We start from the raw sequence: 18,491 nt of genomic DNA on the forward strand, positions 1-18,491 counted from the left end.
ACCATTATTTACATTGAATTTTAAGCTTTCTGTTGACCAGTTATACTAAAACAGTGAACTTTTTGAAAATATCTCGATTCTGAAAATGCTTCAATTTTTAGGAGTTTTTGGAGCCTGCAATGATTCAAGGAAACAAAATAATGCAACAAATGATGGTAATTGACTCCAACAGATGCCCTGATATGACTTTTAATAGTATGTATGTATCTAGCCGTTGGGCACACTTCAGAGCCATACACATAGGTTTTAAGTTATTAATTTATTTTGACCGAATCACTCAAGATGATAACCCAAATTGCATTTTTCTCTAAAATGACTAATTCTATCAAAATTTATAATCTTTTTCGATTGGGCGTTGTTGGATCAAACATCCAACTTTGGTCCCGCCGTGCGATCGCTATCGGCGCCGGGCTCTACCATTTTCCGCGAAAAGAGCAACTCGTTGAATCACCCCCAACGCGAGCGTGGTGAGTTTCTGAAACGTCACCTGACGTCAAGTTTGTTTATGTTTACTTCTTCGTCTTCAGTGATTAGTTCTGTGATATTTAATATTGTGAACTTAGCTTTAAGATGTGAGAAATAAATCGCCCTCTTTTACTTTCGACCGCCGAGGAGGCTGGACGCCTCTCGGCGCACCTGGAACAACCGTGTTTCATTTCAACCCGTGCCAAGCCCTGAGGGATCTTTTGTCCGCCCGTAAGTCCACTGCTGCTTCGGTTCCTGCGATTTCTGGCCATCCACAAACACAACGTAGGAACGCTGATTCGGCCTCTGGCCGAACATTTGGTGCCGTGACCAGGATACGGATGCCGCCGGAATTCCTGGACTTTCTGTGCTAGCAGCGGCAGAACTTCAAAATGGTGCCAACGCCATCGCTTCAAGAGGTACGTCAACCATTGTGCAGCTTCGCTGGTGTTCGGTAGTTGAGCCATCGATCATTTGCGAGGCACTGGCCTCCAAGCTACGGGCTCACTCGACTACCGACATTGCCGATTCCGTTCAACCCCTCCGGCTTCAAGCTTGACTCGAGGATGTCAAGGCTGGGGTCAACTTGCACCTTTCCCCCCGTGCGGATGAACGCCCGGAGGAACTACGGACGGAATTGACCCCTTTTTTGGTGACAAAATGGCTGACACCTCCATCTACATTTCGATATCGGCATTGGGCGCTGAATTCTACCGCTGGAGCAAGAAGGAACCGTCGCTGAAACCTTTCAGTCACGGGGGCCGGAGCAAGCCATCGTAGTGCATCGATTTGCGGACATCTTTAATTTAAAAACATCCGTTTTGGGGGCCGGTATGTTGGATCAAACATCCAACTTTGGTCCCGCCGTGCGATCGCTATCGGCGCCGGGCTCTACCATTTTCCGCGAAAAGAGCAACTCGTTGAATCACCCCCAACGCGAGCGTGGTGAGTTTCTGAAACGTCACCTGACGTCAAGTTTGTTTATGTTTACTTCTTCGTCTTCAGTGATTAGTTCTGTGATATTTAATATTGTGAACTTAGCTTTAAGATGTGAGAAATAAATCGCCCTCTTTTACTTTCGACCGCCGAGGAGGCTGGACGCCTCTCGGCGCACCTGGAACAACCGTGTTTCATTTCAACCCGTGCCAAGCCCTGAGGGATCTTTTGTCCGCCCGTAAGTCCACTGCTGCTTCGGTTCCTGCGATTTCTGGCCATCCACAAACACAACGTAGGAACGCTGATTCGGCCTCTGGCCGAACATTTTTAGAGGGGCTCCTAACGATGCTTTTGGCACAGAGTAGGATATTTTAAACTGTTCCGGTATCAAATAAAGGTGAATTTTGTACCAAAAATACATCCATTGTTGTAACCCGCCAATACCCAGTTATGGCGAACTGCAAAAAATTGTCATGAAAATATCTTCAAAACATACTAAACTAACACCATACATACTGTACTAATTTAATGTACGAAGTCAAACTTAAAATACCGTAATCTGGGGCCTACAGTCCAAATAGGGATAGCAGTTTTCAGAGCACTTAAAGCTTATAAATTTGGAAATGGATGTACACATTTTGTTGGTCTGAGTCTGTTCTAACCGAAATCAATCAGAAAAATCAAAATATTGTGCTCCAACTTGGTCAAAACGGCTGTCCCAATTCGCCCCATGTGTCCCGATTGACCCCAGTTTACGGTACTAATTTAATATGCGAGCAACACCGTCTTTTGAACTATGCTATTGTCGTTAATTGTTTAATTGGTCGGGGCATCGAGTTGAAAATATTTACACCTTTATAAAACAAGGAATTTTGAGCAGCCCCAAATAAAAAAGAAACAGTTAACAAGCTAGGTTATGGAAAAAATACTCTCTTTTTCACATTTGAATTACGTAAAATTTCCCAGCAAAAATATGACATAAATTGATTTTTAATTTTCTTACACATGCTTTTTATTGGAATGGCCCCACCCTTTTCCATTATCACTGAATTTAGTTATCACACCACAACCCAATCAACAATCCCCTTTCGTTAATATGCATGGCAAAACAAGGTTGAGCGCCACTTTGATACCGCTACCTGATAAGAAGACGATGCGTGGCCTCTGCCTGATGTGATGAGATGATGAAGATGATAATGAGTGAGTGAGTAGTTCGTGTCAGAACCGGGTTAATTCCAACGGAACAAAATAAGCCCAACTACCTACCACCACACCGTCAATAATGCTTCTTCCCTACTTATCGGTTAGAATCTATTCTCTCTTGCACATAAATTATGGTAATGACAACGATGGTGGTGGGATATCACACACTCGCTCTTATAGGACATTGCGACGGACGGACGAACGTTAAACGGGTTAAGGGGGAGGAGGAGGGGGATGCATGTTAGTAAGTCGATCACGTACAGTTAATAATTCCCGCGTGATTTGTGCAAAGCAAGACCATCATCATCGTGGTGCCGTGGTCATCGTTCCCAGAGTCACCGGTTGCAGTACCCGGTGGTGATGGGAAGAAGCGATAACATCCAGACTAGGCAGGATAGGGCAACGGCGCTGGAATCTGAACTGACTCACCTTTGTGGTGTCTCGTTCGCTCGATTTGGGTTCTTTTTCCGCCGTCTTTTTAATGTTGTTGTTGGTCGATTCTGAAATAGGAGTTCGAGAAGCAGAATACAAAAAGATTAGTCGATGATGCCGACAGAATTTGAAAAAAAAACGAAATCAGAAAACGCACCTTGATTACTAAACACTCGGTAGTACTGCGACAGGTAGGTTAGTATGGAGAATCGGTCAGGCACTTCGTACTTTACCATATCAACCGGATCCAGCAGGGCGGGGATGTTCAGGTGCTTCTCGGCGATCGTGAACGCCAGCTCATTGTTGTCGTAGATGTTTTCCCGCTTCAGGCTGGCAAAGTCTCTGTGTGTTGGATGAGTTTATTGTGTGATTTTGAGTAATTTGAACATTTAGGCACGAAAATATAGAAACTTACAATTATTACACTTTAAAATAAAGCTAATTAGGTTAGCCCACCACCGGAAAAAGGAAGGAGAAAGAGAAAATGTAAAGAGTAAATATGACCAGAGATAGTGAAAGTTAGTTCAAGAAAATCATTCTGCTAAATAAACCACATACAGTTATTGTTTGTGGATGCGAACAAAGCTAACAAAACAACAATACCATTAAAATCAAAATGATTTCTTTTAGTAGTTTTTGAAATGTTCACTTCTTTTTCGCACGGCTTTTATTTTTCTTTATTTTAGCAAAATTTTATCCATGCATTTTCCTATTTACGTTATCCGAGGATTGATCTGAACTGGTCGATTCTACGTGCAAATAAAGGCCGATAACGTCCCGCCCGTGTGGATCAATCGGACCGCGCACTGGACTTACAATCCAGAGGTCACCGGTTCGAATCCCGCGGCGGGCGCTCTAAAATTCTTTGTGTAAATATGGGTATTCGGCGCCGTCGCTCCGTGCCATACTTTCATACACTTAGGTAGGAGCCCAGGGCGGCGAAGTCCTTGTAGATAAAAAGGAAGACACTAGTGATTGGTACTATATCAATGGTGGCCGACAGCTATAAAGTCAACTTCGTCGGCAGAAATTTGAGGTAAATCAAGGGAACGTATCAACCTAGGGGTTTAAGTGTTTTGATTTTTTAAGTCATCCCACATATTCGGAACACATCTCAAGACAATTTCATTCAGAGCAGCAAAACACTGCCTCCAAATTGCCTGTTCCATAATTGTGGGATGTTATTGTGCCTCCCACAATTGAGGAACACTTGAATCTAACTGATATTTTCACAAAAAATTTATCAGACCATTAAAAAAACATCACTAAGCTTGAGTTTTATTGGTTTCAGAGTGTGAAGTCATTTTTTTTTTGTAAAAAATATTTACTCCTGGAGAGAAAATAAAGTTTGTTTACATCCGTAAGAAAAAAGTGTTCCGAATTTGTGGATTTCAAGGGCCAAAGTTTTTCTTCAAAAACTTGATATAAAAGTAAAAATTTACAGTTGTTCGATACAGCACTTGAAAAATCGCAAGAAAAGCCTTCAAATGAAGGTGAAAGCGAATCATCAAGTTCAATTATCGATTTGCTATGATTTTTTGAACATTGGCCGATCTGTAAACTGTTCCGAATATGAGGGATGACTGTAAGCTTCTTTTGGGGTTTTCGAGTAGGATTCTCGCAATCAAGAACGCTAAAGCAATGCTTTAGGGCGAACAATTATTTTTTTATTTTTTTAAGTTGAACAGTTCCTGTTGTAAAACTATTTTTATCAAAAATCATTCATGAAAGATTTCTGGTTAAAAAAGGTGTTATTTTTTTAATAAGGTAAACATTTTATCATTTTCTGATGAATTACTTTAATACATTTTATTTTAGTTAAAATTACATACAAAAGGATTTTTAATCATCAAATATTACACCTTCCAAAATGTGATTGTACACTAGGATTTAAAAAAAATGGGTCATTAATGCGGGCATTTAGGGAAATAATACACACAAAAAAATATTTCCGAATGTTACATCATAATATGATGTAACAGTTTTGCACGTCATTAAATATTGAAATATAAATGCAATTTGATGTAAATTTGCAACAAATTACACGTAAAAACATGATTTTACGTGTAATTGAACCGTTTACGTCGAATCTTCAAGTTTTCATCAATTGAGTTTGCATGTGATTCATTTTTTCCGTATCGAGTAAATTCACATATATTTTTTCTGTGTAGGCGTACTGAGCCCGAATCCCAAATATGAGCTTGATTGGTTGCGACAGGACTAGGCGCTTTGACTATGAATTTTGAATGGGATTTAATCCGTAAACTCGGTGCATTTTGGTTTTTACCAGTTTTCAGTCCCTTAACGATTTTTTTGCATTTTTCAAAAACCTCACGAGTTTATAGTTCGTGTTCCAGGGAACAACTTTGTCGAAAAGTGTAAAAAGATTCGTCAAATATTAGGGGAACAGCATCTACTTCCAGCGTGCCTCTAATGCTGGCAGGTTAGAACTTTGACAAAAGCGTTTTCAACTGAAATCGAGTGATAAATACCTCAATAAGAAGTGAGCAAGCAAATTTCTATCAAAAGTTTTGCAAAATTAGTTGTTTAAATAGTGAAAATCGGCCAAATGGATGAAGTTAGAAGCGAGTGCTTAACCTGCCAAACATACGAGAATTTCTCCTTATAATGTTACAGAATTTATAACATCGCCGCTGAAAACTTTAACTTTTTCTTCAAGCTCTTCTGGCAGCACTTCTGCTCCTGCTGCTCCTTCAAAGTCAAAGCGCCAGGTCCTGTCGCAACCAATCAAGCTCATATTTGGGACTCGGGCTCAGTACACCTAGGGGACCATGCCCAGAACAAATTAACATTTTTGTGGAAGGACTTTAGATAGAGAGTAAATTTTATGTATTAATTCATACCATGCAGTATTATTTTCAATCAAAATAAAACTCATAAAACTGTTAAAAAGTAAACTAATAAAATAGTCTAAACACCTGAATCAATTAAAGCATGCACTTTTAGGAAAAGAACACAGACAAAAAAAAAAACAAGTCAATAAACACACTCACATCAAATCCGGACGAAAGTTGTGGATGATCGCGCAGAATGCAAGGCCGTCGCGCCAAGAGGTGCTCATGTTTGTAACCCGGACATCCTTATAGCCCTCGGTGACGCGGCGACACCATAGTTCTAGAGCCTTCGTACCACGGCGTTCTGACATGCTAAGCTATCTGTAACGAGACAAGAGAGAGAAAAAAAAGAGTCGTTGAAACGAAATCGAAAACAACCCCGCGGGGCAAACAGTAAAACTATACGGTAAGGTGTTGTTGCATAGAAATAGCGAGGTACATGCATGTAAAACACGTGGTGTTTCAGCGACCAGTGACCAAAGGGGTTCAATACGGTAAATATGCGACATATTTGCATACACAAGGTCGATCAGATGTGGACCAGATAGTTTACTCGTAAATCGTTGCATGTTGGCAGCCGTTTTGGCACATAGGAGAGCTTGCTCAATAATGGTCAGGAGTTTTTGATTCTTACAAATCAAACTGAAACTTTGAGTAACTGAAACTTTTTTGGATCTATTTTTCAAATGATAACAGGCTCAAGATAAATCTTTTCTTAACTGAGTTGCATAAAGGCAATGCCAATTTTTTCCGAGCCACGTAGCCCAGTGGTAACGCTTCCGCCTCGTAAGCGGTAGATCGGGGTTCAAACCCCGGCTCGGATCAACACAACTGGTGATCTTTTCCCTTCTGGAATCGATTGCTTAGTAAAGGGAAGGTAGTGTATCGTTACAAACTGGACCTTATAACGACACCTTAGGGAGGCGACCTATGGAATGTTAACATTAAACTTAACATGTTAACATTAAATTGAGAATGGAACTGCCACTGAATCCACTTTGTAAATGCCGGCCCCGTTACTCTTCAAGAGTGTTCCCCTCAGGAACTGGGAAAGATTTACTTTTTTAACAATTTTTTCTAGTATTTGTCTCTCCCTTCAAATTTTCCCCAACAAATCAAGACACAATCGTACAATCGGTTGTTGATTATTGTATAACGTTAATTTTGCAATTACACTACTCGACAAAACAAAACTTGTGTCATGCGCTGCACGATATCTCATCGGTTCCTCAGAGAAAAGGCTTCCCCCAATCCGATGCAATCGACAGAATTTGATTTTATGTCCATGGAGACTGATGAGAATGTGGTAAATTTTTGAACATAAAAAATCGAACAATTTAAAAAAAAATCATGCGTCTCCTGCCAATTATATGAGCCATCTACAAGAATATGGAAGCGCCTGGTGCATAGCCATTTCCTTTTAGCACAACGGAAACAACCAATACAAATGTATAAAAAAAGTTGTCAAGTTCGGGGGGTCCACAGCTAGCATTTTTTGTACGATTTTAAAAATAATTAAAAGTTTAAAATTAAAATATTTGAAAAACAATTTTTTTTTTCAAGTTTATTTGTTTACTAAAATTACACAAAGGTCTATGGGTACTTCGGGATGCCCATGGTCATTCAAGGACTGCCTGGAGTTAAGATCTACGAGTCTACCACCGTAACAAGCAAGAGGTCGTTGGATATTGATCCCGGATCATGTGCGTATAGCATCAGTGCATATGGTAGACTACTATATACAAAATGTTGATATCTTTGACAAAATTACTTGTACTAATCCAACAAACATTCTAAAATTCTGATAAATCAGATCCAAGTTCTTTAAAATTCAATTTATAGGGGATCGTGAATCACGCTAATATAAAGGCTATTCGTTCAGTTTAGAGAGGAACTCAAATGCCCAATGTTATCTAAATTTGAGGCTTCTGGCTAGCAATGCAATGTTAAAGAAATAAAGGGTTTTTGATGGACGCGCATGGTTTAAAACAAGAGAATAAATACATAAATAATGAATCAAAAACACAGTTAAATAACAAAAATATCTAACAAGATAAATAAACTTCATGTAATCCCATGGGCGGGGGTTAGTGGAGGGCCATCATCTATGCACTATGACTAGGGTTAGTGAAATCCACGATTTCGCGGACAGCGTGAAATCCGCGAAATTTGTCTTTTTCCACGAAATTTTATGCAGCAATTCCCCACGAAAACAGCATGGAAAAAATAAAAGTCCTTGGATCGGGCTCAAAATTTTTCTGGGGGTTCCCTGGCCGAAATAATTAGACCCGTATTTTTTGTTTGGCCATTAGGGTGACCTACGCCGTGTTAGGGTGGTCTGAAAAATGGCCTTTTTCGTTGGTTTTCGCAAAAACCACTTTTTTCGAAAAATCATAACTCCTCGCCATTTAAACCGATTTCAATTGTCTTATACGCAAATGAAAGGTGATAAGTTGACCTTTCAAAGAAAAATAGTAAGAAGTTTCAAAAATCTAGTCTAACATATGAAAAGGGCTTATGAAACTTTAAAATGCCGTTTTGACGGTGTCTGGACCAATGAGCCTATATCTGGAAATATTTTTATCGGATTTCCCGGACATTTTTACATAACATTCTACAAAATTGGAGGAGTTCATTAACAGGATTCCGAGATATGATTTTTTGAAAATAAAATCCGTGTTTTTTGACGCGCCGCGCGGATTTTATTTTCAAAAAATCATATCTCGGAATCCTGTTAATGAACTCCTCCCATTTTTTAGTATGTTATGTTAAGCTTTGTTTTATTCAAAATTTAATGAAGCGTAATTTTCATCTTTGAAATTACCTTTTAAAAACATTTAAGATTTTTTCTAAGTCCTGTTTAATTTTAACGATATTTGATTTTTTGGGTGGATGATTTCCGTGAAAGTTGAAAAATGCCACCTTTTTTTGTTCTCATTTTAAATAAAAATTTCGATTTCGTGACAAATTATATTACTTTTGCCTATTGATTTTAAATTTAGTTTTTGAAAAGAGAGATGAAATCCTTAGAAATTAATTTGAATGCGCTAAACTGCCGTTCTACGCATAATTGTCCCATGTTCAAAAAAGTGCAACTGAGAAAAACGCGATTGAAATTTTTCGACCGATTTCTGCGTTTCTACGCATAATTGTCCCGTGGGTTCCTATTCACCCTATGCGTCCCTAATCGCCCCAGTTAGCAGTTTATCACCCTTATTTGTGATTCTCTTGCTATACAACAGGTAAACAAGGCATAATGCTTAGTAAAACTAATGATTCCGTGTAAGAAAATAATTGTTGGGACAATTATGCGTAGAAGTTTAACGATGGGACAAACAGACTTAGTGTTGTTTTTAATGAGTTTCCCAACAAAGTGCCAGATTTTATGTGTTTTTCTTAAAGTACACATCAAACTAAACTTAAAAATGTCATAAATGTCATCGTCCAAAACTTACATGGGACAATTATGCGTAGAACGGCAGTAAATGTCGCAGAAAAATCAAACTATTTTGCTCATTTTGGCTGGACAACATTTTTGATGTTGTTGATATGAAATTCAATAATATGTAAACTGATAAAAAAGAAGCTAATTAGCGAGAACTTTTTTGCTTTATTAATCGAATATTTAAAAAAGTAGTTCAATAAATGATAATACGTATGCTCTATGTACATTTTGTTTTTAAATATAATTAGAGCTCATCCATAAACCAGGTGGAAACTTTTTTTTGAAAATTATGAGATTTTCTTATGTCACGTTCAAATTTAGTGATTTTTTTTTTGTTTGTTAAAGAATAATATATAATTAAGCATAAAAAGTAGTTTCTGTGATTTAAACAAAAGATTTTTAAAGATATTTTAACATTTTTCACGTTCCGCGAAATTTGCGTGAAATTTGGTGTTTTGAAATTGAAGTCCCCATGAAATTTGCTATTTTCGAACGTGAAAAATCACTATGCCTATGACCTTTAGACAGGGATGCCAGAATTTCAAAAACATTTATCATTTAATAGAAAATTAAATGTATCAATTCTATTCACATTCTCTCAAATCACAGTTAATTAACTCACTTACTCCAAATCCCAAAAATAACCAATTCAATCAACAACAGTCCCCTACAGTTCGAACAGTTTTAATTGATTGTTTTGTCATTTCTGCTTCGCAAACACAAGCATGGCACAGCAGCTGTATCACATTACTATAGTCGAATTCCCTCCCCAGGGGGAGTCCACTGATTCGAATCGATTGATTACGCTGGTCACCAACACGGAGTTAACCCTAGTTTTGAGAGTAATGTGAGATTTTAAAGTCTGCAACCATGCATGAACTTATTTGTTACGTTTTTGAGCATGTTTTTTGAAATGTTGAACGCGTTGCGATAAAAAAATTAAAACGATTTCCTTTTTTCGTCAAATTAAACAATTTCACTTTCCACTCATGTTTCTTGCATGTGACCCGTAACTTTCGTGAATTTTTAATCGCATTGCACTTCGTTACGGCCGAAAAGGTCTACTACCCTTACCCAACGGTCATTCCGCGAGTATCGGCCCGTAGTACAAATTCCTGCTAATCCATTAACTTGTGCGAAAGTCCAAACAAGCTGCGAGAAAACGCTGCTCCTTGGTTCATAACAAAGTCAAATCAAGCGGTGAAACGAGCTATTAGTCATGGAAAATCTTACGCACCGTTTGTGCCATGACCATAAACATGGCTAGTTGATAACTACTAAACCCCCGTGTTCGACTTACTACAACGCGCACAGTTTATTTACAACCGGGCCCCAGCTGATTGGAGTGACTGGAAGTGCACATGTGGGTATTCGAAAGCTCACCAAACTCAACTATAACGAAGTACTTAAGCGCGGCGTATTAAAGCAAATAAGAAGAAGAAGACAGAAGGGAAAAAACAACTTGAAGAAGCGCCAAAGCGCTGAGTGGAAGCAGTTGAGGCGATTGACACTTGATTAAAACTGATTAGCCAATAAAGTGTGGAAAATAATGAAATTTCTTAAAGTGGCCGTAGCTTATCGAGTAAATCGATCCGCTACCTTGGCAGTGGCATTTAAGTATGTGCAACAATGAGCGGGTATCGTTCTTGAGCACAAGTTGAAGCAAATCATTGCAGTTGTTTAAAGTAGCTTACTGAGTTTACGAGTAAAATTAATTGAATTAAATACAGTCGACTCTCTGGCTGTCGATCTTCTCGATATCAATAATGCTCCATGTACCGATGAATTCTTCAGTCCCTTCAAACTGCATACTTCGATTGTCTTTATTCCTCGATATTTTCTCTTGCTTGAAGAATCTTTTCCTCGACGGTCCCTTGAATTCTATTTGCTTTGAATATCTATTCCGGTTGTCAATAATTTCACTTTCTCATGGCTTGCATAGACATTTTTCTTTGAGAAACGAAGCTTTGAAGGGTGTTTGACATTTATTTGTTTTTGTTTGCTGGACGTTGCCATGATTCTTTCCTATAGCTGGTCAGCAAGAAAAAACAAATTTCAATCGAGTCTTCATTTTGCATCGTTCTGTAAACTGATGATTCTCTTCCTCGACGGTCCCTTGGATATTGACAACCAGAGAGTCGACTGTAATTAAGCGGTACAGTCCTGACTCGATTATTAGAAGGTCTGGAAAAAAAACAGTTCGGATAATCGAAAGAGGAAACATTTTTTTTTTGTTGTTTTCTTATTTATGATTGTCGAGCCTAAGTATGACCCCTGAACTACTCAAAAGTAATTTAGAATTTAAGATCCAATATGGTGACAAAAATGGCAGTGATGTCATACACTCAAACCCCGATGGTTTGACACCAACTGTTGTCAAACGAACGGGGTCACTTTTTAGTTTGACACCCCTTTTACACGGAGTTCACACACACTACCAAACGTTTGTTTTGATAGTGTGCGTGAGCGCCGTGTAAAAAGTGACAGTTCGCCACTTTTTAGTTTGACTTTGACCAACCAACGGGGTACAAACTAAAAAAGTGTCAAACGAAAAAGTTACCAACTACCGGGGGTTAAGTGTATAGAGAAAATACATTTGGTAATGTATTGGTATGGCAATAAAAATAATAACTATTATTTTTTTACGATTCGATTATCCGAGGTCCCATACAAACCGTAAAATAATCGAACATTGGGATAATCGAGACTTCAGATAATCGGTGCTAAACTGTAGTAGTTTACCTAGCATTTTTGTTTTTTTATGATGATTTTGATTTTTGACATAAAAAATCGGTTCAAAAGCTGCTGAATATTCTCACTCGAACATTGAATTTTTTTAGTTGATAGTTCAAAGATGGTCAAGCTCAATCATAAGTTAGAAAACGGAACTATTTATAGTAAAAAAAAAACCACTTTTAGGTGGATATAACTCGAAAACGGTGCACTTAACCCCCGGGTCTTTTGTGGTCTCTATTGCAAGTTTCTGCTCGAACCTAGGAGTCCGAAGGCTTGAATGGGGAGGGCACCCAAACCTCTTTTTACTCCAAGGAACCTTCCACCCCAGTGTTTTAACTGACGACCTTCGGATTGTGAGTCCAACCGCCGCCAGCGATTCCACCGGAGTAGGCTTGGTTTGGTGTGTTGTTTGTACTTATGGCATGGAAACGACTCCTACACCTGGAATGACTTAACGGCCTAACAACCAAGGCCGGGACCGACATTTTACTTCCTCATCCGATGGAAGGTTGCAGCAGATGGGAATCGAACCCAGAATCATCCGCTTACAAAGCGGACAGCGTAACCATTCGGCCACGCACTGCCACTGCCCAGAATATGGGACTTTTCCTCAAAACCTCGCTTCACAAGCTGAATTTTGTTCCTTAAGCTATTTTAGGACTCTGGGCCAAATATGAGCAAAATCGGTCAACATTTATCCATTGATACTCGAAGGTGAAGTTTGTATGGGAAAAATCGAAAAAATGTATGGAAAACCCAATTTTCTTACAGTTTGGTCTGCACGGTGCGCTACTTCCATCCAAATATTCCCAAACGTGAGATTCTTTTTGAAAATTCAATGCTTTACAACTTTGTAGGACACACCAAAGCTGTAAAACTCGATCCTGAAAAGTTATTAGCGATTTAAAAAAGTCATTTTTGTATGAAAATCATTTTTTTCACCAACTTTAGGCTCGGGCATCAATGCGTTTATCTCAACCAATTTCGCTCAAAATTTGCACAGATGCTTAAAATAACCCAAAAAACCAATTTTTGCTTGTGGAGCAGGGGTCATTTTTTCTGGGTACCCTAATGTACATCCATAAGATATCTATGGATGTACATTAGGGTGCCCACAAACAAACCGTGAAAATATGCTTGCAGAAATAAACGCAATTAAAAAATTAATGGCAATTTAAGTTTGGATGCCATTCAATTACTCGAATATTTAGTTTTGAGTAGAAATCTTGACATAGAGACCTTTTGGGTCTCAAGAGCATCTTCTCGTTTTCAGTTTTATTTTTTTAAGCATATATGACCGTTATAAATATTTTTCAATGTTTATGTCACCCCTCCCCTTCGAAATCGGTCCAAAAAATCAGGGGGCAAAACAATATTTTTTCAGAAAACATTCAAATTTTTATGGAAATAGAAGTCTGATCAACTGAAAACAAATTAAAAAGCATTTGTAAAATTCCATTGCACAGTAATGCAAAACAGTTTTTTCGGCTTATAAAAAAGTGCATCAATACTTCGATACTTTGAAAACTAATGATTGCAATACAACCGGGGAGGTGTAATATGCATTTTAAAACTCTTTTTCATCAAAATATGTATACCATGGCTTGCTATTTTTTTACGACGTTGGTCAGAGTTGAGGGACATAAACTTCAATAAATATTTGGTGCGGCCTAATTTATAAAAGTCCAATGTGAAATAACTTATCAAATCACACGATTCTTGAAAAAACCCTTTTCATCCAAATTTTGCAAAAGAGCGAATGAGCCGTTCAAAAGAGCGAATGAGCCGTTCAAAAGAGCGGCTCTTTTTGAAGAGCGAACGAACATGAGCGGCTCCTAAAATAGAGCGGTTTTGCCCACCTCTAAACAACACGTAATGTCAAGTTGAATATGTATGTTGAGCATCAGTTATATTATCTATTCTCTGATAACATTTGTGTAACAAAGCGAGAAAACCTAAGGTTATTTATAGAATTATTGGCCACGCCCATTTTTCAGAAGATGCCGTCACATGACAATGTTAGATAAGCAGTGAAATAAACAGTGCAATATTGTTTTTATTCAACAAACTGTTTTCGAGTAAAACATTGCAGATGAGGGAATAGCATCTTGGCATATCAGCACTTTGACGTTCAATTACAGCTCATAAAAAGTGTTTTCGAGTGAAATAAAGTGATAAATAGCTCAATAGGAAGTGAGCAAGTAAGTTTCTATCAAAAGTGTTCCAAAATAAATTGTTTTAATAGTGAAAATCAGCAAATTGGATGGAGTTAGGAGCGAGTGCATATTCCCTATGTTGTGTGTAAAATTTGGAAAAGAGTTAAGTTGACTGTGTTTTAATACTTGTGTGGCACAAATCTCAAGAGTTAAATAAGTCAGTTATACAAGTAGTGAAACAAACTGTTATTTAACTAACGTTGACATTTTTTCTCGTATGTTGATCCAAAACACCTGTCTAACCATTATTCAACAGTCGACAGGTTATGAGTGCTACTTGGGAGGTGAGTAGAAGACGATTTAAGTTTAAAGTTCTGCCATGCGCAAAGTGGACTGTCAAACTTTGTGAGCGTTTTTCTCGGAACACCGAGTTGATTTACGGGTGCCACGATATCTCGAGATTGGATGGACCAAATTGGCTGAAATTTGGGGTGAAGACTCTCAAGATATGTGCATGACGAACTCCGGTTTTGAAATTTCGCTTTTTTAAAAAATACAAAAATCAAAAACGGGCGATTTTTTATATGAAAAACACAAAAATATTTTAATCTATTTTTAAAATAAACTTTTTTAAGAATTGGCCTGCACAATGGCCCAGTTTGATGAGTCTTCACACAAATTTTAAGCCGATTTGGTCGAAGCAGTGTTGAGATATCTTGGCACCCGTTTTTTGAAACTACCAACTTCAAATAACTATATCTCGGCAATGATCAACCAAATGTCTTCAAATTTATGTTGATAATAGTTAAAAATGTTTATGTTAATATCCTGAAAACAAATTTTAAAAACCCAATTTAATATCACCAGAGGTGAAATAGAGCCTTTGTTACAAAATGATGAAACTCCGAAAAATATATTGGTGTAATTAAGTTTTCAGAAACATAATGATACCACCCAGTAAGAATTTGACCTAAAGCTTCGAATCTTTTTAGACTAAACCTCGAATGCCATTTATTTTAATTTCAGAGGAACATTCTGGGTCGCAAGATAATTAAAAAATTATTGGATTGACATTATTAGAAAAAAATAAAGGGTACTCAGTCTTTAATGTAAGTCTATGATTCACTTGAAAAAAATATATATCGATATTGCACTTTGTCGATCTATCATCGCGCAGCGTAAAACGCACAAGCGTAAATGAGCTGGTGTTCATGCTTCGACTTGACGACTTGTCGATATTTCGAGCGAGAACGAGGGAAAATATCGACTTCGAATTTGATGTTCAGTATATGATTTTGTATAAAACCAAAAATTTAATAGGAAAAAATAGGGTATAAATAAGACGAAAAGCACTAATATATATCTATATCTCTGGAAATACATTTTGGAAAAGCTTCAAATTTTGGACCCAAGCAGTTTATGGCGCATGTTTTTTTGTTATCTGTAAAATAGTCCAAAAAATATCTCTAAAAATGGCTTTAACCACATTTGCTGGTCGAAAATTGTGAATCGAACAATAAAAAGTTCGTCTCCGACCCCACGGCTACAGATCTGAAATATAAAAATTGTGGGTTTTACGAGCGGTTTTCCAATGATGGAAGAAACACATTTTTAAGAGCGGATACAGACATCGCTCATGTATTTCAGAAAAAGAGCTCTCAAAAATCAGACTTTGAGTTCCGGGTTTCGGACCAAAATTCAATCGAAAGAGCGGATCTAAACCTTCAATTTAGTAATAGGATTTTTTCCTGGGGCGAATCCTCGCCGTGTACGATTATTTTTAAGATTTCTGAGAAAAGCGTTTTTTCAAAAGCAAACCTTAAATTTTTCTATTGTAAGAAGGGCAAAAAGGTTGAGTGTGTGCGAATACCAACCCTTGACATGTTTGTCGCATTTTTGCAGCATTTGACAAGAAACTTTGCATATTAGTTCAGCAGTTTCACATTAACTTGTTATTTGCATTCAAAACCAAAAGTCAAAAAGCCATATTTCCAACCCCAATGCGAACAAGTTTATGACCAGAAAACAAAAACATTCCATCATTCGCCGAAATTTGTACCTGTAAGTTCACAGGTGTTACATTTTTAATTACTTTAACATCAACCTGCAAGCCTGCAGCAGCCTGCGAGGGAAAGAAGAAGGAAAAAAAAGACAGCAAAAATTACACCACTCATCAGAGCGCAACACCATCAGATAGATCTTCCACATATCGTGTTGGTACCTGAAGTTGACTCGATGTCAACTCTGGCAGACAAGTTTACACACACACACACCACAGCCAGCCCTCGGTCAACATCGTCGGGTTGGTGGCAGGTAGGTACCTGTCGGCGTGTCCATGCGGTCGGTGGTGGGGACATCACTTTGGGGAAAGTTGAGAAAACAACAACACGAGGGCTTAGTTGCAAGCCACATTACCTCTGCTTGCTTGCAGCCATACACCGGAACACTTCATAAACTCGATTGCATATGAAGGGTACGGGTTGGGTAAATGGTTTAATGTTGAGTAATTTTCAAAATTTTCGCAAATCGACTTTTCCTTGTATTTTTTTTTTTAGCAGAATGAAACTTTATACATGCATTTCCTATGCGATGCCAAAAGAAGGCAAACAATGTCACGAGCCGGTTATACAAAATTGACATTATCTTGAAAGGACATTTTGTGATCCTTTTGGTGCCTTGTGCAAAGTTAGACAAACTTAGATTTTTCAGAGAAGGTACACGGTTTTTTTTAGATATCAAAGCAGAGTTGCAAACGAAAATGCCTTTCGAACTTTTTTGATAAAGTTAAACCTACACCGTTTTCAAGTTGTAGTCATTTAAAAGTGAAATTTTTTGAAAAAAATATTTTTTTTTGTCATTTAAAAATATTTAATCATAGAAAAGTACCCCTGTGAAAATTATTTTCCACAAGTTGATACAATTTTCAACATTTTTCTTTTGTTGATTAGTCTGCTGTTTGCTGAAATACAGCCTTTTAAGTTTAAATGTTGAGAAAAAAGTGTTTTATAATTGGTCCTTAAATTGCTAAATATGATTTTCATTTAATTTCCGTTAAAATTTTTAAGTTTTTCGAAAAAAATGGTTTTTACTCCATGATTTTTCAGGCCGATATTTAAGGTGAGGAGAGTCTAAAATAAGTGTTTTAGAACTTTCCCGCGTTCCACCCGTGTGGATCAATCGGACCGCGCACTGGACTCACAAACAGGTTGCTGGTTCGAATCCCGCGGCGGGCGCTCTAAAATTCTTTGTGTAAATATGGGTATCCGGCGTCGTCGCTCCGTGCCGTACTCAAACACTTAGGAGCCCAGGGCGGCGAAGTCCTTGTAGTTAAAAGGAAGACACTAGTGGTTGGTCGTTTTTCGAACTTTCAAAAGGTTTGTCTTGATTCTGAAAATTTATTGTAATTTTTTATTGGGTTTACTTTGGTTTGGTTGGCAAAATATATTATTTGGAGTCTTTCAAGTCATATTATTGAGAAATTTGACGGAAACGTACCAAATTCCACCACATCAGATCAATTTTTTCCAAAGAAATTTCCTTTAAAATTATTAAAAATAATCATTTAAAAAGTTGCACTAGACTTACACTTACACTTATCCCGCAAAATCGTGAAACAGCCCTTTTTTCATAGGACCAAAAATCACAACAGCTTTTTTCGAAAACTTTAACGATTGAATGATTTGCAATCTTTTAACAGTGTAAACTTGATCTGAGCAGTACCTACTTAAGATTTACGTAAAAAAAAACTGGTTTTAATTATTTTAAACATTGTCCTTCCATTCCTCATGTCCTTTGGATCCATACATTTGGTGGGGTGACATTGTATAAATACATTGTGACAAGTATCCAAAATCTTTATCTTGAGAATGGATATTCTAGTCGATTTAGCTCGTTCAGTAATGGTTATGATTGATAGTTATAAACATTTGAAATATTGTTTACTTCACACAACCTGTTTGACAGCTCAACGTGGTGGACGCGTTTTTCCTCTGTTGTTGCTGCGCGAAAAGTGATTGTGGATCGAGGTGGAAGATTCCTCCGACGACGAGTTTCTTCCCGTTGTCGGAACGCGGAAGCGGAAGAAGACAAGTGACGACGGAGCCGACATCGGAAATGGCAACGAGGAACAGCTCCTCAACAACAACAAGTTCAGCCCGCTGGTGGAGAACAACATCAACAAATATAACAAAGGTAACCCAGCCGAGAGAGGGAGCGTCTCACCGGTTCCAGTGGCCAAGAAACCACCTCCTCTGGTGGTAATGA

The 18,491-nt window shown here is 37.9% G+C and overlaps 1 protein-coding gene across 8 annotated transcripts in view; it reads right to left on the bottom strand.

Moving 5' to 3' along the window:
* Positions 1–18,491, bottom strand: part of LOC6033822 (MICAL-like protein 1) — a 61,655-nt gene that overhangs the window by 14,881 nt on the left and 28,283 nt on the right. For 7 of the 8 annotated variants that reach the window (XM_038258741.1, XM_038258743.1, XM_038258744.1 and 4 more), the window contains exons 3-5: positions 6,051–6,212; positions 3,194–3,378; positions 3,034–3,104 (exon numbers count right to left, since the gene is read on the bottom strand). In XM_038258741.1, coding sequence (XP_038114669.1) covers positions 3,034–3,104; positions 3,194–3,378; positions 6,051–6,202 — 408 coding nt within the window. In that variant the 5' untranslated portion in view covers positions 6,203–6,212. Of the gene's footprint in view, positions 1–3,033; positions 3,105–3,193; positions 3,379–3,451; positions 3,475–6,050; positions 6,213–18,491 lie in introns of those variants that run through there. The other variant, XM_038258747.1, reaches the window with a different exon arrangement.

This window comes from Culex quinquefasciatus, chromosome 3, assembly GCF_015732765.1.
Source record: "Culex quinquefasciatus strain JHB chromosome 3, VPISU_Cqui_1.0_pri_paternal, whole genome shotgun sequence".
Lineage (NCBI taxonomy): Eukaryota > Metazoa > Arthropoda > Insecta > Diptera > Culicidae > Culex > Culex quinquefasciatus.